The sequence below is a fragment of the Macaca fascicularis genome, chromosome 1, assembly GCF_037993035.2.
Source record: "Macaca fascicularis isolate 582-1 chromosome 1, T2T-MFA8v1.1".
NCBI lineage: Eukaryota > Metazoa > Chordata > Mammalia > Primates > Cercopithecidae > Macaca > Macaca fascicularis.
The window spans coordinates 12,251,422-12,275,400 of record NC_088375.1 but is presented as its reverse complement, the minus strand read 5'-3'; the positions used below and the strand labels follow the sequence as shown (position 1 = coordinate 12,275,400).

The window sequence follows — 23,979 nt, the reverse complement described above, 5'->3', positions numbered from 1 at the left end:
GACTTCAGTGGAGGAAGTAACTGCAGATGTGGTAGAAATAGCAAGAGTAAACCAGAAGTAAAAGTGGAGCCTGAAGATGGAAATGAATTGCTACAATCTCATAATACAACTTCAACAGATGAGGAATTGCTTCTTATGGCTGAGCAAGGCTGAGCAAAGAAAGTAGTTTCTTGAGATGGCTATGAACAGTGTTGAAATAACAACAGAGGATTTAGAATAAATAGCACATAAACTTAGATGATAAAGCAGTGGCAAGGTTTGAGATGATTGGCCTACAATTTTGAAAGAAGTTCTGTGAGTAAAATGCTATCAAACAGCATCACATGCTACAGAGAAATCTTTTGTGAAAGTCAGATTCAGTTGGTGTGGCAAAGGACTTCACTGTTGTCTTATTTTGAGAAATTGCCACAGCCGCCCCAAACTTCTGCAGCCACCACTCTAATCAGTCAGCAGCCATGAGCATCAAGACTCTCTGCCAGCAAAAAGGTTACAACTCACTTAAGACCCAGATGATCATTGGCATTTTTTTTTAGCAGTATTTTTAAATTAAGGTATATATACATTGTTCTTTTAGACATAATACTATTGCACACATAATAGAGTACAGTATAGTGTGAACATAAATTTTATATGCATTGAGAAACCAGAAAATTCATGTGACTCACTTTATTGAGATACTTTATTGTAATGGTTTCGAGTTAAACCTATAGCATCTCTGAGTTATGTCTGTATTCTAAATTCCCCTCAAGAAATAATGTAGAATATTTGGAAATATTTTTGATTAATTCCGTTGAGGTTAATTTTACATATACTCTGTAATAATAACTAGGAAAAGACAAAGGACATTTTCTATTACAGATAATGCACACTATTTAATTATGTAAGAAAAATATGCTATTTCAAGATACATTTTAAAGGTATACATCTAATATTTTTAAACATGGGTCTGATAACCAGTGTTTATTAATATAGCTGTCTAGTATAAGTAAAAAAGCAGTATATGACTGAGCATGAAAATAATTCCAAACTGTATAATGTTGGAACATTCAGCTGAGTGAGGAACATGACTATACCTAAGTCAAGGATATAATAATCCAGTCTCTCCTGAGCACTTCACATGCTGATAATTATTTAGAGACTTTGGATCCATTTTTTTGAAGGGGAGAACAACAATTTGTTTTGTTTATTTTTTTAAAAAAGTAATAGAAATGGCAACAGATCCCATTGGCACTGCTTAAGTACAAGTTGGAAAACCATGGCTGGGGAATGTAGACTGGATGGAAACACATGCCATCTTGTGGTGGCGTATGTGAATTGCAGGAGCAGCAGATAGGCTGCCACCTTAGTTAACTGAGAAATAAAGGGTAAAATGACAGTAAGTATCAGGTACCTTAAAAGGATGCAGATGCAGTTTTATTTTCCTTTTTAAATTTCTTCTGGAGACGAAAAGGACTTTTTGTCTCATATTATTACAGTATTTATTTTTGAAATTCGATGTATTCTTAAATAGTATGAGATGCCTTTGCTAAAACATTCAGAGCAACTTTTTTTTTCCTGGATTTGTAGCCGAATTAAATGTTTGCTCTCATAGCTCTATTCTAAGCACTTAAAAAAATTTTTTTTATAGAGACAAGGTCTCGCTAAAGTTGCCCAGGCTGGACTCAAACCCCTGGCCTCAAGTGATCCTCCTGCCTTGGCCTCTTAAAGCACTGGGATTACAGGCATTAGCCTCCATACCCAACCTCTGTTCTAAGCACTTTAAAACAAATACTGTAAAATCAACATCTTCCGTAACATTCATTTTTATTCTGTTTAGCTTCCCATGTGGGGAAATACAAGAATGTGTATAGGGAGAGGCTTACAGACATAGGGTATGGCTCAAAATGACAAAGGGAAACTGAGGGAGAGTCAAGGAAGATGGGGTTATGTGTAGGGGTAAAACAGGAGGTTGTGGTAGAGGTGAGAGGGAATAGAGAGGGATGGTGGGAAGAATGGTAGCAGGCACAGAGGGCAGGGCTGGATCTGACGTGTGCCCTTTTCTCTGACTTAATATACCCTGGGATTCCTAGCTGGTTCAGGACTGTGGGCCCTCATAGTGCTGGTCTCTGCCTAGACTTCCCTGTTTCCTTCAGCTAATACCCACTTAATTTTTCAAAATTCATTTCAGACTTCCCCCTAGGATGCTTCTAAGTGTCACCCATTTTGGGCCTTCCATACATAGTACACTGTAAATGCTTTCGTTGTAGTGCTTGCCACACCATATTCTAATTCAGAGCTTCCCAACAGTTTCTCAACTCAGATGTGCCAGGAAACCCATTCTCTTTCCTGCTCGAGAGTGGAGTTGGGCCTCTGTCCTAGATTGATTGCCCAGGGCTATGAGCAACTTCCTTTGTGCATCCCGGTACCATAAGTGTCATTTTCTATGTGTGGAAAAAGTGGGAATTGCTCCTTAATCAGTAGTACCTTCGACCATTTCCCCAGCAAGATGACTTTGAAGGCAGGCTAATAAGCTGGAAATTGAACTTGTCTCCCAGGCCCCCTGGCTCAGTGTTCTCAGTTGTCGTCTTACCTCACTGATCAGTGGTTATGGTTCTCTCCTGCTGATTTCTCCTTCTGGGAGTGGTCTTTAAACACAGAAATGTTCTGGGGCTCAACACAGACCTCTTCCCTGTCTTCACTATCTAGGTTTGTGTTTCTCAGACTGTAATGTGCCTTCTTGTCACCTGGGGATTTTGTTAAAAGTCAGATTCTGATTAGGGTAGGTCTGGACTGGAGGTTCTGCATTTCCGACAAGCTCTCAGGTAGGGCTGGTGCTGCTGGTACAGGAGCACACCTGGAGTAACAAGGCCTGGGGTGGGCTGAGGTCGTCGCATTCGTTTTGTGACTTCAGTATCATCTGATGTACTGACAAGTCCCAAATTGTATCTCCACTGTGGATCTCTCCCCCAAACTTCAGACTTACATATCCAGTTGACTCCCTGACAGCTCCATTTGGATATCTAAAGAAATCTTAAATTTAATATTTTGAAAGCAGAACTAATTGCCACCATTTTGTGAACACCTCCCCAGCTCTCCCCTATTTCAAGAAATAGCAACTTCATTTTTTTTGCTGCTCAAACCGAAACTCTTGTGTCATCCTCTCGTCGGATGACCCACATGTAACCCATCAGTTCTCCTCTCACAGTATTTCCAGGATCTGACCACTTCTCACTGCCTATACTGCTTCTTGTCTGGATTTTTGCAGCAGCCTAATCAGTCTCTCTGCTTCTCTACCCTGGACTTGTTTCAGTCCAAAGTAAATCTGTTAAATCAAAGTCAGATTTCTTACACCACTGTTCAAACCTTCCAGTGAATTCTCTCCTCATTCAGTAAAACTCAGAGCCCTTGTAGTGGTCTGCAAGGCCCTTGTGTAGTGGGTATAATCTGGAAGCTGCCCGGACCCCACCCCTGGCCAGTTAAATCACACTCTCTGGAAAATGGAGTCCAAGCTTCAGGTGGTTTGATTTTGAAAAGCCTCCCCTGGTGATTCTGATGCAAAGTCTATGCAGGCTCTGGCCTTTTCCTCCTCCTCTGAACTCATCACCCACCACTCTCTCCTTCTCCATTTCTGTTCCAGCCACAACAATCTCCTTGCTCTTCCTTAAACATGGCAAGCATCCGTATAAGATGTTCTGAGAGAAACACTCTGAAACAAGAAAAAGTAGTGAGAGCAAGATGATTCTTGCCATCGTACTGATGAGTTTTAGTTGAATTTTAAAACATACAATGTTAAAAAAAATCAGCTTTGAAATATATGCCTTTTTGTCTTGATTTAAAAGCAATATGCTATTTTTCCTAGTGTTGTATGTGACAGTCTATGCTTAGTCATTGTTTAACAAAAGATCCAGGTACTAGACTTTCTTCAATATGTTAAAAAGAAAAAAAAGTGTGTGGTACCGTCTCCTCCTGCTGTAACCTGCAGTGGTTATACATCATTAACACCTCCAGCGTGCATTTGCTATCGAGTTAGTGCCAACAAAGCTGAATATACTTATCATTGATTTGAAGATGTCTTACTTTTTGTTGAAGGTTCCATATGTCATAGTTTTTTTTTTTTTTTTTTAACTCTTTTTAAAAAAGTAATAGGAGTACAAGCTAAAAATCCAGTGGTATGAAAGGGCATATAGTAAGAAGCCAGTCCCCTTCCTGCCCCAGCGTTCAGCACCCGTTGTTACCAGCCAATATGTCATGTCGTAGGTCTTAAACCTTCTTTTTTGTTCTTGTTATTTAAACGTTTTTGCCTATTTAATTTTAAGAATTGTTGATGTAATGAAATGAGTAAAAATGCATGCCATGCGTTTTTCAGTATCTTTTAACAAATAGAAGAAGATTAAATTACCAAAATGACATTAAGGGTACTCTGTAAATCTAAAATAGAGGTAATTCCTAGAACATTTTCCGGGGCAGACATTCCTGTTTCCTCTGAGTTCCAGGAAGCTGTCTCCTCCCTGAATTGAACTTTGTCTGGCACTGTTCTGTTCTCTGAGAGTGCGCTCCAGGCTTCCTCTGCCCCAGGGCCTGTTCTCTCTCTCCTGTGTGCCCATCGAGAGTCAGCCTTCCCTTTGAGTCTTGCCCTCTTGCCCTCGGTGACCTGCACCCTGAATCATTCTCCCTCTTTTTCTTGCCTTAAGTAACCAGAGTTCCCTTACAGCTGTTCATGTGCAGGACCTGACCTCTTTTTCATGATCATCCCCATTGGCTTCCATGTTCAACAGATATTTATTGAGGAGCTTCCCTAGCTCTTTTTATTGGCCTAAATGGATAAGATAATGGATTTTGGAGTGAGATACTGATTCGATCCCAACTCTGCCTCTAATTAGTTGTGTGACTAGACAGATTGCTTAATTTCTCTGGGCCTCTTCTCATTAAAATGAGACCCATAGTAGTGCTTTCATTATAGAGTTACTATGAGGGTTAAATGAGATCGTTTATGCAGGCTGGGCCCTGTGGCTCAAACCTGTAATCCTAGCACTTTGGGAAGCCGATGTGGGAGGATCGTTTGTGCCCAGGAGTTTGAGACCAGTCTGGGCAACATAGGGAAACCCTATCTACAAAAACTTTAAAAATTAACAGGGTTTAGTGGGGCATGCCTGTGGTCCCAGCTACTCTGGAGGCTGAGGCAGGAGGTTGAGGCTGCAGTGAGCCGTAATCACACTGCTGCATTCCAGCCTAGGTGACAGAGTGAGACCCTGTCTCAAAAACAACAGCAAAAGAGATTGCTTACGCAAAAAGCTTAGCACAGTATCTTTCAACAGATGAATGGATAAGCCAAACGTGGTATCTCCATACAGTGGAATATTTTTCGGCCTTAAAAAAGACTGAACTTCTGACATGCCTCGAAACATGGTTGGACTTTGAAGGCATTGTGCTAAGTGAAGTTAGCCAAACAGAAAAGGATGAATACTGTATTATTCTACTTACATGAAATTCCTAGATTAGGCAAATTCATAGAGAAAGAAAGTAGAGTAGAGGTTACCAGGGGATGGAGTAGAGAGGGTGCCAGAGAAGAAGGGGTAGTTATTGCTAAATGGTTATAATGTTTCTGCTTTGGGTGATAAAATAGATTTGGACATAAATAGTGGTGATGGTTGCCCAACATTGTAACTGAAATTCATGCTACTGGATTGTACATTGAAAAATGATTAAAATGGAGAAGTTTATATTATATATGTTTTACCACAATTAAAAAAAAAACATACCAGAAACCATTGAATTACACACTTGAAATGGGTGAATTGTATGGTCTGTGAATGATGAGTCAGTAAAATTGTTTAAAAGCAAGCTTAGCATAGTGCCTGGCATATATGTAGTAAGTACTGAATAAATGGTAGTTGTGGTAATCCTTAATATGTAGTGGGCATTTAAAGTTGATTCTAGGCATTAGAGCAATATTTAATGGTTGAAATTAAAATGTTTGTTTCAGTTTTGTCTCTAATGGGCTCTCATTAATTTTCTCATATCTCATTTCTGTGCCTCAGAGTTATTGATTTAGGAGTCATGACTCCATGTGATAAGATACTGAAAGCTGCTCTTGACCACAAAGCAGGTACTGTGCAACTGTACTTTGGGCATTTCTCTAAATGTGGTATCCCCAGGTGCCTGTCATTTCCCTAGTTGTCTGTCAGTGAATAGTGATGCCTGTGAGGGATCTGTGGGACATACAGACAATCAAGTGCCAGCTCCTGCACAAGGTTGCTTTTGTTGCCATTTCTAATGGGGTTGAGAGAGGAGAGTGAGTAACTATGGAACCAAGTGCTGGAGATGGGGAATGGGGACAGACTTCTTTTTTTTTTTTTTTTTTTTTTTTTTTTGAGACGGAGTCTTGCTCTGTCCCCCAGGCTGGAGTGCAGTGGCGCGATCTCGGCTCACTGCAAGCTCCGCCTCCTCCTGGGTTTATGCCATTCTCCTGCCTCAGCCTCCCGAGTAGCTGGGACTACAGGCGCCCGCTACCTCGCCCGGCTAGTTTTTTTTTTGTATTTTTAGTAGAGATGGGGTTTCACCGTGTTAGCCAGGATGGTCTCGATCTCCTGACCTTGTGATCCGCCCGCCTCGGCCTCCCAAAGTGCTGGGATTACAGGCTTGAGCCACCGCGCCCGGCCCAGACTTCTTATAAGAGGACAGTTGTATTAGATTTTTTTTCTGTGTGTAGTCATTTTTATATTTCTTCTCACACTGTGATATATTCAAGTCTGGGAAATCATGAGCTAAATATACCTTCTATTGCATGGCTTCCTAAAACTATGGCAAGTATTGCAACCTTAAGTTATAAATCTTATTTACTACCAAAAGCAAACAGTAAATTGAAATTCCCCAGTCGGAAAAGATGTCTTAGAATTAGAAACTGGTGACAGGCATGGTGGCTCACACCTGTAATCCCAGCATTTTGGGAGGCTGAGTCCGGCGGATCACTTAAGGTCTGAGTTTGAGACCAGCCTGGCCAACATGGTGAAACCCCGTCTCTACTAAAAATATAAAAATTAGCCAAGGTTGGTGGTGGGCGCCTGTAATCCCAGCTACTCAGGAGGCTGAGGCAGCAGAATCACTTGAACCCAGGAGGCAAAGGTTGTAGTGAGCCAAGATCGCACCACTACACTCCAACCTGGGCAACAGAATGAGACTCCATCTCAAAAAAAAAACAAGAAAGGAATTGGGAATTCGTGTTAGGTCTTTTGGTCTTCATTACAAAGTTTTTAAAATGGTTCTTCATCCTTTTCTTTTTTCTGTCATCCTCACTGTCCTTTTTGTCCTTTTTTTTTTTTTTAAAAAAATAATAGATATAATTGGCCTGTCAGGACTCATCACTCCTTCCCTGGATGAAATGATTTTTGTTGCCAAGGAAATGGAGAGATTAGCTATAAAGATTCCATTGTTGATTGGAGGAGCAACCACTTCAAGGTAAGTTATATTAATGAGCTTTGTCCTCACTTCAGATTCTCTCAAATGCCAGTGTTTAAAACAGTGGTAAACCTGTGTTGTTTTGGATTTTCTCTTATGTTTAGTACATTGACTTTTTGTTATATAAACACAAAAATTTTCTGGTGTTCACTTAGGTGAGAGCCAGAATACTTTCAGAGCATGCTATAGGAAACTTTTTTGTGATTTCTATTCTTTGCTTTTTCTTGGATTTCTTTGGCTTGCAATAATCTTTTTCTTAACGCTCTCACTTCCGATTCAGTTCCTGAGAATTATAATGAACTCTTCTTGTGAAATTAAACTGAGTGGAGAAGCTGTGTTTTTTGGCACAAAATCATTACTTGAACTTTTGCCCACACTGTCTTGAAGCAGGTGTCTGATTGAATAATTATAGGTTCCTTTGAAGGAACTCTAACCTTGTAGTAGTTTGGAGACAGAAAGCCCATCTAGCAAGAATGAACTAAGTGGTCACTTTGGGGAGTTGAAAGGGGAGCTTTTTGGGAACCTTTGGGTTAACAACATAAAGAGGTATAAAATGTAAAGATGAGAAAGTTCACATTTGTTCACATGATAATTATTCAGTTTACCAGATTTTTCCTGGGATCATGATCATAGTGATATGTGGTAAGTGCTATGTTAACTGTGGGTGCTAGACCTTTTATGCCACGTACAGTTCACTTTCTCAGGGAGCATTATCATACTGGAGCATTGAACTCAATGGTCCCATAACATCTAGTTTATTTTTCTGATGCAGAAATACAATAAAGATCTGGTTATAGGTATGCCAGAGTTCCTTTTGCACTAGAAACAACTGTACATTCAACCAATTTGTATAGGGTTGTTCAGAGGAACAGAATCAATAGGATATGTTTATATATAGAGAGAGAAAGAGATTTATTTTAAAGAATTAACTCCTGTGATTGTGGAGGCTGGCAAGTCTGAAATCTGCAGGCTGGAGACACAGGTAAGTTGATTTTTTGAGTCTAAAGACAGTCTGGAGGTGGAATTTCTTCTTCCTTGCAGGGCTGGGGAGTGAACAAGAGACCTTAGTCTTGTCTCTTAAAGGCCTTCAGTTGACTGGATGAGGCCCACCTACGTAAGTGGAGGATAATGTGCTTTACTGTAAGTCTACTGATAAATGTTAATCACATCTAAAAAAAATACTTTCACAGTAACATTTAGGTTGTGGTTAACCAAAAAGTGTATACCATGGCCTAGCCAAGTTTATACATGAAATTAACCATCATACCATTTACAATTTGAATGAGTCATCTTCATCAGTAGAAACAGTATGATGTGTCTTTTATCCATTAGCTGTTCTTCATACTTGAAGGATTCGATAGTTTGACTGTCATTGCTAACGTTAGAAAACAGGGTTTGTTTTTCCACAAAGGACTTATGTACCAGGAAATGTGGCAGACTTGGTCTCAAGGGATATGGCCACCCATTAATAATGGGTTTTGATGAGCATGAGCTTGGGTAATTGACGACAAGCTTAGTGAAGAGAATGGTAAGAGGACCTAAGGACTTGTCAGAATGAAAGACTTTAATATCAATTGTAAAGTAGAATAAATAAGTATTTAAAGGAATATAATTAAAATACGTTACATGTTATGTAAATATGATGCTGGCTTCAAAAAAAGAATCTTTTTATATGGTGGGACACTATACTCAGAAATTTGCTTCTTGTGCAAATTGGAACTTTACCAAATAGTCCATTCTATTGTTTACCATGTAAAAGCTACCAGATTAAAGAAAAAAAACTTTGAGAAGCAACGCGACTAGCCTCTCAAGATACATTATTGGCAAAATTAGCTTGTTAATGATTCTTAACAGTTATAACCTGATACATCAAATTAGAATTAATGAGATAGGAAATCACCAACATCTCTTCAGTTACTGCGAAATATCTATTCTCGTTGTCTGGGAAACCGTAAATGTGTTTGGCCTGAAGGTAGAAAGCTGGGACCGCTGGCCGCCTAAGGTTTCTTTCGACTCTCCAGTGCTTTGTTTCTCTGTGAGCCCTGCCTCTTCTGGTTCTCTTCTCTTCCATACCTGTTGCAGTTTCTGGGAAATTACTTGGAAAATAAGAGCCAGTAGGTAGCACTGCTTCCCGGGGACAATTCCCTTCTACACTGCGGTGCTGGAACAGCCTTTGGAAAACAGAGTCCCGTGTAACCTCCAAGCACTTCAGTGTAGAATTTCCCAGTTCTGACTCCATTCTTATTAGTGACAGTGGAAGAGGTCTTCGATCTGAAGTCTTGCTTTATCAGGCTCTCTTATTTAAGTAAGTGCTTTTACAGAAGTTTAGCAGTTATGCAGAAAAGTACACAAATCATATAGATGTACAACTTGACAAGTTTTTACAAAAGGGAACCCACCCATGTAACCACCTCCAGATCAAAAAATAGAACACTAATGGCACCCTAGGAACCTCACCAGGTTCCTCCACCCAGTCATGCTTTCCAACAAAAGTAACCACTGTTCTTTCTTCTGTCACCATAGATTGGTTTTGCCTGCATTTCAAATTTATGTAAGTGGAGTCAATATTGTATGTGTTCTCCTGTGTCCGGCTTCTTTTGCCCCACATCATGTCTCTGAGTCTCTGAGGTCCCAGCCTTGTTACAATAGTCGTTTGTTTTGTTGTTGTTCTTTTTCAACGTAGTATTCCATTGTATAATGTGCTGTGACTTATTGACTCTTGCTACTGTTGGTGGACATTTGGGGTTTTCCACTTTGGGGCTATCACAAACAATGCTGCTGTGAACACTTATGCTTATAAATTTTGGTGCACATGTATGTGTATTTCTGCCTAGAAGCAGAATTGCCAGATCATAGGATCTGCCTATGATCATCTTCATTAGCTATTGCCACATAGTTCTCCAGAGTAATTGTAGCCGTTTACACTGCCACCAGCAATTGTGAAAGTTTCAGTTATTCCACATCCTTTTCAGTGTTATCCCTCGTCATGGGTGTAGTAATACCTTGCTATGGTTTTCGTTTGCATTTCTCTGCTGAGTAATGATGTTGAACACCTTTTCATTTGTATATTGACCATTTGGATATGCTTTTTAAATATTTTTAAAAATTGGGTATTCTGCTTTATTCTGACTAGTTTGTACACATTCTTTAATTTATAGTAGTTACAAGCCCTTTATCAGAAATACATATGTTGCGAATAGATTTTTTTTAATCTGGCTTGCCTTTTGCTGTCTTAGTGCTGTCTTTGGATGACAGAAGTTCTTAATTTTTATAAAGTCTGATTTATCGGTCTCTTCATATATGGTTAATGCCTTTTGCATCCAAATAAGTAAATCATCTCCTAGGAAAGCCACCTTTGCTAGAAAGCATTCAGGAGTTGAAATGTCTCAGAAACCCATCTAGGAGCCCTTATTATTTCCTACAAACCAGTGGAGGACTTAGCAGTAGCTCATTAGCTCAGGACTTCATGTTTTCATGAAAACATCGCTGAGGGGAAATGACCCTATGGCTTTTCCAGACATCAGTGACTTGCAGTAGCATGAGTAGAACCGAAACTGTACCCCCAGTACACTCGAAATGAAGGCTAAGGCCGCCTAGTGCAGGAGTGTCCCGTCTTTTGGTTTCCCCGGGCCACATTGGAAAAAGAATTGTTTCAGGCCACACATAAAATACGCTAACACTAACGATAACTAATGAACTAAAAAAAAAACTGCAAAAAATCTCATAATGTTTTAAGAAAGTTTACGAATTTGTGTTGGGCCTCATTCAAAGCTTTCCTGGGCTGCATGTTGGACAAGCTTAGTCTAGTGAATGAATCGACATTTGGAGAGATTGAAAGAGTTAAATAGATTTGGGATCTTTGGTCCCTGAGCATACACTAGGCATAAAACAGGAGGGTCTCAGAAGGCCATGGAGTTCATTCATCTGCCCCAGGGCCATGGTCTGGCCCCCCTGCCACTCCGTACCCCAGCCTTCCCGGTCCGAAAGATGGCTCTTGACTCACTGGCTTATGCATGAATGCCCATCTTCCAGCTCAGTTCTCATAGCCTAAGGCTTTGTAGTCCTTTGCTTCCTGTTTACGAGTGGAGATACTGTTAGGAAGATGGAACAGATGAAGTGTTACTGGTTTTGTCTGTCTTATTATCAGTTTTTAGAGCTTTCCTTGAGAAGCCTGTTAAAAACACACTCATGCATATATTACACCTATAACAGTCTCTTGGTTTTTAAAAATTATCTCAATAATCCACATTTACTAGACCTTGTCAAACAATTCAGAGGAATGTAAAGTACAATTGAGTCTCTCTCTTCCCACCTTCAGCCTCACCTCTAACCCCCATAACCAGTGTGGACACTTCGATGTGTATCTCCCTGTGTTTTTTCTAAATATATAGAAACTTAGATATAGGATTGGTTGGTTATTTGGAAAAGCTTGAGGGTGTTGTTTTTTAAAAATACAATTGCATTAAACATAGTGTTCTGCTACTTTGTTTCTTTCTCATATAGTAGCATATTCTAGATACTATTCCAAACACACATTTTTGTTGAGGGGGAAGAATATGAAAGCACTTGAGGAAGAGTAGTGCTGCTTCTGGGGAGGAGGAGAGGGGAGAAGAGGCGGAAAGCACTGCCCGTCTCGTGGGGACTGCTGCTGGCCGCCCTTCTGAAGGTGGGTGTGGCCAGAGTACACTTCTCCTCCCTCTCCAGGGGTTCTGCATTAACCACTGTGAGGGAGGCTGTACACGGTTTCAGTTTCCACTTTAATAGTAGCAGATCTGCAGCCTATCCTGTTGCTGTAAACATCCAGTCATCACAGGGCAGTTTGTTTTGCTCTTCTGTTAATTAGGCAATTTTAAGAATGAAAGGGTGTTTCTTCCTAATACCAACATTTTCAGGTTTGGTAATAGGGATTTGGGGCAGAAATAATCTTAAATATTAAAAGTAAAATATTGGCCAGGTGCAGTGGCTTATGCCTGTAATCCCAGCACTTTGGGAAGCTGAGGCAGGTGCATCATGAGGTCAGGCGATCGAGACCACCCTGGCTAACACAATGAAACCCCGTCTCTACTAAAAAAAATAGAAAAAAATTATCCGGGTATGATGGCGGACGCCTGTAGTCCCAGCTACTCAGGAGGCTGAGGCAGGAGAATGGTGTGAACCTGGGAGGCGGAGCTTGCAGTGAGCCAAGATTGTGCCCCTGCACTCCAGCCTGGGCAACAGAGTGAGACTCTGTCTCAAAAAAAATAAAAAATAAAAAAAAATACAAAATAAAATAAAATACAGTATTTTTCTTGCTTCTGCCTCTCTGAATTATTCTGTGTAGAATTTCGGGTTTGGGGTTCCATTCTGCAAGTACAAGGTGGGATTGGGGCCGAGGAGTGTTGATGTCTCCCATGAACAGGGGAGCAGCTGCTAGACAGCCGTGTCCTGTGTCCTCTGCCTGGTTCCTGGTTCCTTAGGGGCCCTGGCTGCTATCCCAGTTCATTTGGAGGAGGGAACTCAACCTGACCTTGATGACAGCAGTGTGATTTCCTGGGCCTGGTTACCTCCCTTAAGTCACACGGGCTGCTAATGAGCACCAGGTCATGCACGGGCTCAGTCCCTTGTTAACAGAGCTGAGGACAAAGTCTTTCTCATTTTTGCCACAGACTTCTGCAGAGCCTGGGCTAGGTTTCCCATCTTAGGGTAGGGAAAAAGTCATTCATGTTTTACAAGGGAAATTTGAAGTTCAGTATTTGTAGGTAAGCACCTTGAAATGTTTCTCTGGAAAGCACTGTAGAAATGCATTATCTCTAATGGCTCTGAACAAGAATTGTATAGGAACTGTCAGTGCTGATGGATATATTTTCTTTCTGACCCTTCTTTTTAGAACCCACACAGCGGTTAAAATAGCTCCAAGATACAGTGCGCCTGTAATCCACGTCCTGGATGCGTCCAAGAGTGTCGTGGTGGTAAGTGGGTGACCTTACATTTTATTCCAGATGTGTTGGAAAGAGTGCATTACAAGTAAGGGTATAGCTTAAGATCTATTCATTTTTATTCAGTTCTACTAAATAAAGGTCAAAGAGCAGCCTGAGGCTTATGGTGTGCCTCTGCAGTGACTGCCTTGCTGGAAGGAGGTCCAGGTGACCATGTCCTGTACTTTCAAAGACAGTTACAGAACTGAGCAGCAGACAGGTAGACGGCCTGGCACCAAGACACCTTTGACCTGGACACCAGCCAGCCAAAGATTTCACCCACTCACAAACATGAATAGATATTTACTTGACTGTCTAAAAGAATGTTGGATTTTTAAATGACCTTTTTCCAGATAGAAAAACAAACTTGAAAGTGTCCTCATTGACCCTACCCAAAGACAGAAAAACATCTTCTAGATATTTAAAACCCAGGACAGTGGTTTCTGCTTCTCAGTCAACATCATAAACAATTAGCCCACGTTCTGCTTTTCTTTTTCGGTGAAGCCTAATATTCTATCTTGTTACAGGTTTCATTGTTTTCACTGAATAATGGGCTATAACCGCTGGGGGGCACCTGAGAGACCTTGTGGTCCAGTGGTTTCCAAATCGATTTCAGCCACAGAATATTTGTCTGTTAAGTGATGTCTTACCTGGAAATTCAATGTGGCAGAATTTCCAAGTAAGACATCACTTACCATCACATCCCGCTCCTAGTGTTCATCAAAAGAGCACAGTTTGAGAACCACAGATCTAGTCTAGCCTTCACATTTTACAGGCGAGGAAGGTTACTGAGGTGGCCTGGTGATTTGCGAGACATCCAGTGATGCCACGGGACCTGACCACATTTCCTGAGCTATCTTCCAAGGAAATTATTTCAGATCTGTGAATTTATTTACATGAAAGTTATATAATAATCACTAACATTATTGAAAACGTGTAGTGTGCCAGATACTGAGCTAAGTGCTTTATATGGATTTTATTTAATCCTCAGGCTGACCTCATGAGGTGGATATTTTTATTGTCCCCATTTTAGAGATCAGGAGACAAAAGAATAAAGAGATTAGGAACTCTACTGAGACCACTCATCTGCCAAGTGGCAGGTGTGGGATTTGAATGCAGGTTATCTTACTCTATGTTAAATTAAACTTGTTTCCCATTAATACTTAACAATTAGCCTTTATTAAAAAAAAGTAACTCAGTCTGGGATCATAAAATTGCAATTTTTTATTTGCCATTGTTGTAGACAAATATGCAAATAAGCTATATTTCTGCAACTCCATTTTAAAACAATGTTTATTTCTTATTCTTGGATTGTGCTCCATAGGAGCTTATGTCAGGTTCATGGGCCTCTTTTTAACACTTGTCATCATTTTCAAACACTGATGCATAGCCTTGAATAGTTTCCATTCAGAGGCAAGACTTTTGGATCCATTTAGTTGCACAGTGCCAACTTTTCCTCTACAGGCAGGGGAAAGAATCAGCCCTTTGATTCCATGTTTGGAGGATAAGCTCCTTCACCTTTTTTTTTTTTTTTTTTTGTGTGTGTGTGTGTGTGTGTGTGTGTGTGTGCGACGGAGTGTTGCTCTGTTGCCCAGGCTGGAGTGCAGTGGCGCGATCTTGGCTCACTGCAACCTACGCCTCCCAGATTCAAGCCATTCTTCTGTCTCAGCCTCGCAAGTTGCTGGGATTACAGGTGTGCGCCACCACTCCCGGCTAATTTTTTTGTATTTTTAGTAGAGACAGGGTTTCACCATGTTGGCCAGGCTGGTCTTGAACTCCTGACCTCAAGTGATCCACCTGCCTTGGCCTCCCAAAGTGCTGGGATTACAGGCGTGAGCCACTGCGCCCAGCCTGCTTCACCATCTTGAAGAACTAGAGCAGTGGGGGCCTTGCTGAAAGCCAGGCAGGGAATGAGGAGTGGGTGTTTGTGCTCTTTACAGTTTGATCCAGCCACGCAGCCAGCAGTGGTTAGCTCCTCCCATGTACAAAGAAACGACCACGTTTTGAAATTACTCAAACGTAAGTCAGATGATAAATCATGTGGGTAACTGCTAGTGACACTTCAGGAGCCAGTGGTATAATTTGTTTCAGTTGGTTATGGGCTCATTGGCCTAGGCTCTTTTGATCTAACTGAAATGAACATGGAACAGGATCACATTTTAGCAGCTGTCTCATGTATTTGGAAGATTCCAAAAAAATGTAGCAAATACTTAATGGTTGGAGATTTAGACCTGAGGATTCCCCCTTGCTTTCTTTTTTCTTCTTTAATAAAAAACGAGGTGCAATATTTTATTCTTTTTAAATTATAAAATATCTTTTCAATTTATTTGCTCTTATTGTGTGGCTGTTGCCATGAAATACAATTTTTAAAAATGAAGGAAAATATAAACTGCGATATGTCCCAGTGGTTGGCATGAAAACACATGATGGATTTGATTTTTTGGTGGAAGGATCATGTAGGTTAGCCCACTTATTGACCATGAACTTGTTTCCATCAAGTAAGTCAGACCGGGCCAGAAGGGGCCTGCCACTGTGGCTCTGGGAGCAGCGGGCTCCATGGGGCTGTGCAAGGTGCCAGCAAACTGCAGTGGTATGTTCTGTCTACCCAGTAGCACCAGCATTAGGGGGTCGTAGATTTCTCTGGATGTCAGGGACATCTGGTTTTGCTCTCTTAGGGTGTATAATCTGGCAAAATGCAAGAGGGTTTTAAAACATTGGTTACATATACTTCAGGGAGTTCAGAGTAGACATTCCCTTCTTGTTTCATTGGGCTGTGCTGGGTTTCCTAAACGAGGACTCCATTGAGGTGAGTTTAATGTAAGGCTGGGAAATACTTTGTGGTGTGAACACTATTTGGGAATCTATTTTTGGCCTGCCACAATGGCCTTTTCTGATTGTATTCCTGAATGAGGTGATTTTGTTTTATACTACTCATAGGTGATTAAATTGTTATTAGAGATACTTAGAAAACCCACGTAGAGTTACAGACTTTTAAAGCTGATAGGCACTTTAGCCATCATTCAGTCTAACTTCCTTAAGTTCAGATGAAGATGTTGAAATTTCTTGCCGTTTTGTGTATTAGATAATCATGCTGGAGAATGCAGGGATGGGGTAGTGCTATGTTTATTTTTCAACTGATGTGATCAGTAGTTGCCATTTCTTCTTTCTATGTAATTTAATTTTGTGCTTTGATGGTAGCTCTTCTATCAACTTGATAATCATAGTAACAAATGATATTTAGCTGATCCTGGTTTTACAATTTAATGAGTAGACTCACATTTTCTCAGATTATTGGTTTCCTTTCCAATTTTAGCAGAAAGTCACAGTGGACTATGAAGATTACCCTCGTTCCCTCAGCAAACATTTAGTGCGAATGTACCTCCAGACACTGGGCTAGGCACCAGGGCATGAAGGTGGTGAATGTGTGATTGCAGCTCTCATAGGGCTCTCTAGTAAGGGAAGTGGATATATAAATTTGATACTAAAAGGCTTTGGAAAGTGCAGTAGTAGATGAATGGAATATTTTTGAAACATTGGGTTGGGGGTTACTTAACCCAGAGGGTTCCCAAGACTGCCTTCAGGTTCCAAGTTTCACTAGAAGGACACAAAGAACCCAGAAACACTGCTATGACCATGGTTTATTATTGTGAAAGGATGTAGGTAAAATCAGGAAAGGCAAAAGCACATAGGATGGAATGCAGGAGAGACCAGGTACAGACTTGCAGGAGTCGTCTCCCCATAGAGTGATCCGGATGGTGCTTATTGCTTCCACTAATGATGTGTGACAACATGTAAGGAGCCTTGCCAACCCAGAAGCTAACCTGAACCTTCATGTCCTGGGTTTTTGTTGGGGTTTGGTCACATAGGCCCAGAATGCCCGTGTGTGTAGCCTTAATTGCTCAGTCTTCAATCCCTGCAGAGGTCAAACATAAGCATGAGCTCCGGTCCCCCACCATAAATCAGACTGTTAGCATAAATGATCTGACATGGCCCAGGGTGCCAGGCACGCAGTGACTCTCTTATCAGACAGGCTATCCCAAGGGTTTAGAGTTTGTCTCCCAGAAACCAGGCAAGGGCCAGGCCTTTCTTTGGCTTGTGCAGGGTTTGAACATCCCAAGGCCACTGAGTTTACCCTTTCCTGCATACCAGGCAGGAATTAGCACAGTTGGTGAAGGGAGAAGAAATGAGGTTAAGGAAGCCTTCCTGAAGGAGGTGTTATCAGAGTTGACCATTACTGCACCAGTTTTATCATCTTTTGCTCATCTATGGTTATCTTACATTTTCAGTGTTCTCAGCTGTTAGATGAAAATCTAAAGGATGAATACTTTGAGGAAATCATGGAAGAATATGAAGATATTAGACAGGACCATTATGAGTCTCTCAAGGTAAGTGGTAGAAACAGATCTTCGCTTGTGTTTAATGTGACTAGTTTTTATCATCCTACTTTTTAATGTGACTTCTTAAAATGGTTTTGAGGAGAATAAAAGGCTTGGCATCATTTTAGAGAATTTCTGTCTTCTAGTTCAAATCAGAGGTCTTCAGTGTCTGAGTTCCCAAATAATTTTTGGTTATATTAAAATGAATTTTATTTATTCAGCCAAACATTTATTGGGTACCCAGTAGGTGTTAGGGGCTGCTGTGCTAGATACCAGAGCTTCGGTAATGAATAAAACATGAGTTCGTACTCAGCAGGGAAACAGGCGCTGAAACAGTTTACTGAAATGACTCCCACAGATCCCCATTCTTGAGGAGCTAATGGAAGAAAATGGAGACATAAGACAGGACCAGTATAAGCCTCTTTGCCTGACTGTCCAACACTGACTGTACAGAATGATGTTTCAAGAACTGTCCCTCTCTTGATAAGCTTCAGGGAGTCCATGGAGAACAGGCATAATTATGCTTTAGAAGTCACTGAAATATTTATTTCTGGTTATTTGCCTTATGGGCTTTGGTGGGAGCATTTTGGGAGTTGCTAGGCAAGTGAAATGAGATCAACAGCACGAAGAAAACATGCTGTTTTGCTTCTGAGGTGCTGGCTAGATGCAGTGGTTGGCTTTTTTCTCTCCTTAGGTTTGCCCACAGTGGACAGTTTCTTTAATTCTACCTTCTGGTCCTCAGGGTGGGCCATGGAAGGCCAGTTAACAGCTGGCCTCAGGTGTTCTAAAAGTACAGGTGGGACACCTCCCTAGTACCTCAGGTTCAGGCCGCAGAGCCAGGCTCATATTTACGTATCAGTAGTTAATGGATGCTTATTGAATCTTTACTCTCTATTATTCTGGTGCCAATGTGAAACCGACTGGATAGAAAAGGAAGAGCTTTTTAGGGTAAGGATTCTCATGAACAAGAGCTTTTGCCTTTTTGCAAAGCTTACATACTGGCCGCCTTGGACATGTTTTCATAGTAGCTGTAGAAAAGCTAACAGTCTCTAACTAATTTTTCTTTGTTTTTTAACAGGAGAGGAGATACTTACCCTTAAGTCAAGCCAGAAAAAGTGGTTTCCAAATGGATTGGCTGTCTGAACCTCACCCAGGTCTGTTTGGCTGTGGACTAGAGAAAGACTGGGTGTGGTAACTGACAATGTGCTGAGGAGATATATGCATTTACTTGGCTACAAAATCAAACCAGCAGCTAACAACCCTCAACTGTGTCTAATGCTGATGAGTGACTGAAGAACAGAAAGAAAGAGAATAGGTGCCATTTATGGAGCAGGTGTTGTGTGCCAGACACCATCCTGAGATGGACTCATAGTAGCTCTCTGAGTCCTTCAGACGACTCCGTAATGGACATGGGAATTATCCACATTTTAATGTGAAGAAACTGAGTTTTGGGTGGAAACTTGAAAGGTTACTAGGAATCTGTCTCTGGTCTGTCTTCTAAAGCCATGCTCTTTCCTCTGTGCTGTGCTTGAGTTGGTCTCTGTCTCCTTGAAGGAAGTTCTGTGGAAACCTGCCTGGTGGTACTGTCACCCGAGGTGGCCTGGGTCTCTCACAGGCCCAAGGGCAGATGTGAAGTGCCTAAAATGGGAAACGCCTTTGCATTCACACATCTTTAAAACGCTGCAGCAAAGCAGGATCCTCTGTTTCTTGCTTTCTCTCTCTTCCTCTCTCTGGATTTTTCACTCTCTTTTTATTTCTTTTATTTGGTTTCTTCCTTTTTTCAATTTCTAGCCACCTTTCTTGCCTCATATAGGTGTTCACAAGGGAATAAAACATGTAAGATGTTTTGACAGGCGCAGAGAGGCGTGAGACACAAATGCAAAACCAAGACAGAGTGAGCAGGGGTTATATTAATTGAATCCATATTTCCAAGGTAATGCCTCAAATCAGCTTTCATTGCTCACGACATCTGTGTTCTACACATGCTTGGCAGAGTTGAGCGGATTAAATTGGAAATGTAGGTGTGCTTGGTTCTAATTTCATCCCTGCTGAGTTCAGCGTGGTTTGGTGGAAAGAATGCCATATTGGGAGCCGGGAGGCCGGGGTTCTCATCCCAATGTGGCTCTTGGCTCTGACTCACGGAGTGACCTTGAGCAGCTTGCTTTCACATTTGACAGTTTCTACCGTGTGAAAAAAGGAGTTACTTTTTGGAAATGTTGTAAGGGTAAAATACTCTCTGAAAACCTTTGAAAAACTATAAATTGCTATATATAGTTCAGGCTCCGATTATTTGCTCTGTATCTTTCCCTGTGAAATTGGAATAATAACACAAGGGCAAGTCTGTTTGGATCAAGTCAAACATCCAAAACATATTTTGCTGGAAATACGCTCCCAAGGCCATAGCACCTGGCAGCAGTTGGGATGCTTTTTTAGTGGCCGCTTTAACCTCTGGCATGGGGCTACTGCAGGGCCCGTCCTGCTGCCCGAGGGCCATGGGGCCTTGAGGCCTGGCCCTCTGAAATATACCTGAGGACAGCCTGTCTTAGGGTAGTTGCAGGAAGTTGATAGGAGATAAAAGAGGGTCTTCTTTTAAGGCCCTGATGGTAAAACCTCAAACATTTCTTAAACTCTGGAAGACAAGGTTGGTCAAGAGAGAGTCCATAGTGGCTCTGCGGCAGCACGTTCTCGCTGCCTTCCCAGGTGAGAGGACACTTGAATCAAGGGTCTATCTGTAGATTCCTTTTAGTTTCTCTACTAAGGGGACCATAAAGACTTTATTGCCAACAAACCAACATAATAGGATATTTCCAAAGAAGGGAATGTCCTGTGTAGTAGAAGGATGATGAGGAACAAATGGGAAAAGGCTACTGTGAACAAGTATGAAAAGGTAGAGATTTCCAGACAGAATTAAGAAGTCAAATGAGAGAAAAATAGAAGCTTCTGTGTTCTCCCAGAGCCCCTGAGATTAGTAGAGTAGGAAGTTCTCCGATCCCTGGTTACAAATCAGAAAGTAGAGAGACAGGAAGGCTCAGATAATGGCAGTGGGGCCAACACCTTACATTCCAGCCTGATCCTGCCATGTCAGACCGGAGTCCGAGGTGCAGACCACACCATGGGCTGGAGGGCAGGTGGCAGTGCTGCTCTGCCTGCCCCAGAAAGCCCAGCAGCACCATCTGTCTCTGAAGTCTTCACCATTATTTAAATTATGATATATTTTAGACTCATCAGGAGGTATGAAGAACAATATATTAACATCCATGTTTACCTACTAGCCAGCTTAAGACATAACCTACCATCTGATTTTTTAAAAATGAAACAATACAGAGTGAACAGAGGTTATATTAATTGAATCCATATTTCCAAGGTAATAAATCAGCTTTTCCTTGCTCATACATCTGTGCTACACACGTGCTTGGCAGAGTGGAGGATTATGTATTGAAGAATATGTATGGGAAGTCCCACATGTGTCCCTTCCGCCCCTGCAGAAAGCACAGCAGTCCTGAATTTGGGACTTCATTTGCCTGTATTTTGACTGGGCATATGTATCAGTAGGCAATCTAGATAATTGTTTCCGGTTTTGAAACTTTACATAAGTGGCTTACTCTCCATGTCTCTCTGGAGTGTTCTTCACGTTCACCTTGTCTTCATTTGTATAAGTGAGGATTAACCCGTCTTGTCTTTCCTTCTTGGGTGGGGGGTGGGGATGCAAGGGTTGAGGGAACAGTTTCCAAGGGTGGTGTAGTCAGCTGCATGTGAAGAATAGTTTTATTTAAGACTCAGTGCAGAATTACTCCTTCTCCACGATAATTTAAAGTTCCCCTCTTTGTAAAACAACTCCTACGGGTGACAGGAGGGAGGCAGAGCGTGGGAGTTGGCAGAGCAGTGAGGAGCTGGCAGGGAGGCCTCCATCAGGCAGGGTGCCAGCATCAGCATTGACAACCATATTTCTCTCCTGTAGTGAAGCCCACGTTTATTGGGACCCAGGTCTTTGAAGACTATGACCTGCAGAAGCTGGTGGACTACATTGACTGGAAGCCTTTCTTTGATGTCTGGCAGCTCCGGGGCAAGTACCCGAATCGAGGCTTCCCCAAGATATTTAATGACAAAACAGTAGGTTAGTGCAGTATGTCCTTCCTTTCTGCCTGTGATGTTCAAGATGTAGGATTGTGACTTTGAAGACCAGAATCGGTGAGGAGCAGCAGATTTGGATTGTGCAGATTACAGCTGCTTTCATATTGCTCACCTGCCCAACTTTTTAATGTTTTCAAACTGCTAGATTGGTCCTTATTGTATCAGCTAAATTTGGTATCTACTTTATTCTTTTAATACATGTTTATTGACGTCAGTTACTTGTTGGGCACTAGGGATGAATGGAAGACAACAAAATCCCTGCCGTCTAGCACCCGACTAGCTGGCACAGCCAATAGTAATGGGCCCTGCCTGGGCTCCTGTGGACACAAGAGGAGACAGAGCTCAGACTGGGTGGTCAGGGCAGGCTTCCTGGACGAGGTGGTGTTTGAACTGTTTTTGAGGATTCAGTGGGAGTTGCCGTGGCTGGGACTGTGGATGTGATATGGTGTTGAAGAAGAGGACATTCCAGGTAGAGGAGACAGTGTGAGAAGGCATAGGCACATGTGCCTGTTTGGGGAATTGCAAGGAGCCCATTGTGCTTGGAGCATTGGGGAGGGAATGGGAATTTGGGGTGTAAACTAGAGAAGTAGGTGAGGTGATAAATTACTACCCCCCACTTCTCACTTCTAGCCTCATCCCAAAATCCACCAACAGAGACACAGAATCCAAATGCAAAGCCATTCAAAGGATCAGGTAGTAGCCAGATCAGAGCAATAGGGAGGGGTAGGCTCACAGAAGCATGGGATTAGGGCTGAGAGGAGCCTAGAAACCAAATTATTGCCAAGTTTCCCATGGGGGGTGGGCCTGGGTGTAGGTGTTAGGATGCTGAGACTCAGGAGCTCTCAGGTAGCCAGGAACGTGATGGTGGGCAAGGGGCTTCTCAATGTGCTGCCTGCCCCTGAATGGTGGGCAAGGGGCTTCTCAATGTGCTGCCTGCACCTGGACAGGTGAGCTGTCCAGGGGCCGTAGGGCAGGCTTCTCACCATGGGCAGGATGGCCCAGTCTCACAGACAACAGAAACCGAGAGGGTGTCCTAGGAGCCTGGCTCGCACTGCAGGTCCGGGAGCAGGCCAGCCAGGTGGAGCACTGAAGGCACGTGTGAGGGTTTGGGCCATACTTCACCCCTTACCACTGACGTTCCCTGTTCATATACAATTCCACTGACTTCACAGTGACCTCTAGGGGACAAGGCCTGTGCCTTGTATGCACCGTGCCTTGTATTCCGTGGTGTCTGAGCCTGGATGCATACAGTAACAATTTACTGAGGCTGGATGCATATGGTAAGGATGTAGCTGTCCTTTTTTTAACACTTCATGGTACTGTTTAAGGCCCCAAATATAAGAATCCCTTCAGATGTTGTTATGTTCAAAATATCAATTGTTATGAATTATATTGTGGTTGGGATTAAAAGCACCACAGAATATGAGGCACGGGTCATGTCTCCCAGAGGTCACTGTGAAGTCGGTGGAGCTGTACATGCACGAGGAACGTCAGCGAGTGAGGAATCTGGCCTGCTTTTTCTCGTCCCCTCTGACAGAATGCTTTGGGGACCCCCAGCTTTGTCTCTCTGCTTTTTGTCCAGTGGAAAACTTCAGTGGCTTGAACTGGGAGAAGCAGACTGTGGGAGCTGCACTTAGCAGGAACCACAAAACCCTGGCTGTTCCACTTTAAGCTGGGTCAATGGCAAACACCAGAAAGCATTTGAGGAAAATGGAGAAGCCTGAAGAGGGAAGGTGTCTGAGGAGGGGTAATGGCTTTTAAAAGAAGCATTGTTTGATGGTTATTTTCGGCATCTTTAAGTGGATTCTAATTATGTTTTTCTAATAGGTGAAGAGGCCAAAAAAGTCTATGATGATGCCCAAAATATGCTGAACACACTGATTAATCAAAAGAAACTCCAAGCCCGGGGTGTGGTTGGGTTCTGGCCAGCACAGAGTATCCAAGACGACATTCACCTGTACACAGAGAGTGCCGTGCCCCAGGCTGCAGAGCCCATAGCCACCTTCTATGGGTTAAGGCAACAGGTATGGGCGGTATACTGACAGCCAGCACGCTGCTTTCACTTGTGAGTTTAAGCACTAAAC

At 42.1% G+C, this 23,979-nt stretch overlaps 1 protein-coding gene across 5 annotated transcripts in view; it reads left to right on the top strand.

The window, feature by feature from the left end:
* The window catches only part of MTR (5-methyltetrahydrofolate-homocysteine methyltransferase), a 107,910-nt gene that overhangs the window by 74,733 nt on the left and 9,198 nt on the right, over positions 1–23,979 (top strand). For all 5 annotated transcript variants that reach the window (XR_012434146.1, XM_015437200.4, XM_005539704.5 and 2 more), the window contains 7 exons: positions 6,018–6,085; positions 7,314–7,434; positions 13,301–13,382; positions 17,675–17,773; positions 18,843–18,918; positions 21,723–21,878; positions 23,723–23,919. Coding sequence is in view for 4 of the 5 variants with exons in the window: in XM_015437200.4 (XP_015292686.3) it covers positions 6,018–6,085; positions 7,314–7,434; positions 13,301–13,382; positions 17,675–17,773; positions 18,843–18,918; positions 21,723–21,878; positions 23,723–23,919 (799 nt within the window). In the remaining variant the exon portion in view is untranslated. The remainder of the gene's footprint in view (positions 1–6,017; positions 6,086–7,313; positions 7,435–13,300; positions 13,383–17,674; positions 17,774–18,842; positions 18,919–21,722; positions 21,879–23,722; positions 23,920–23,979) is intronic.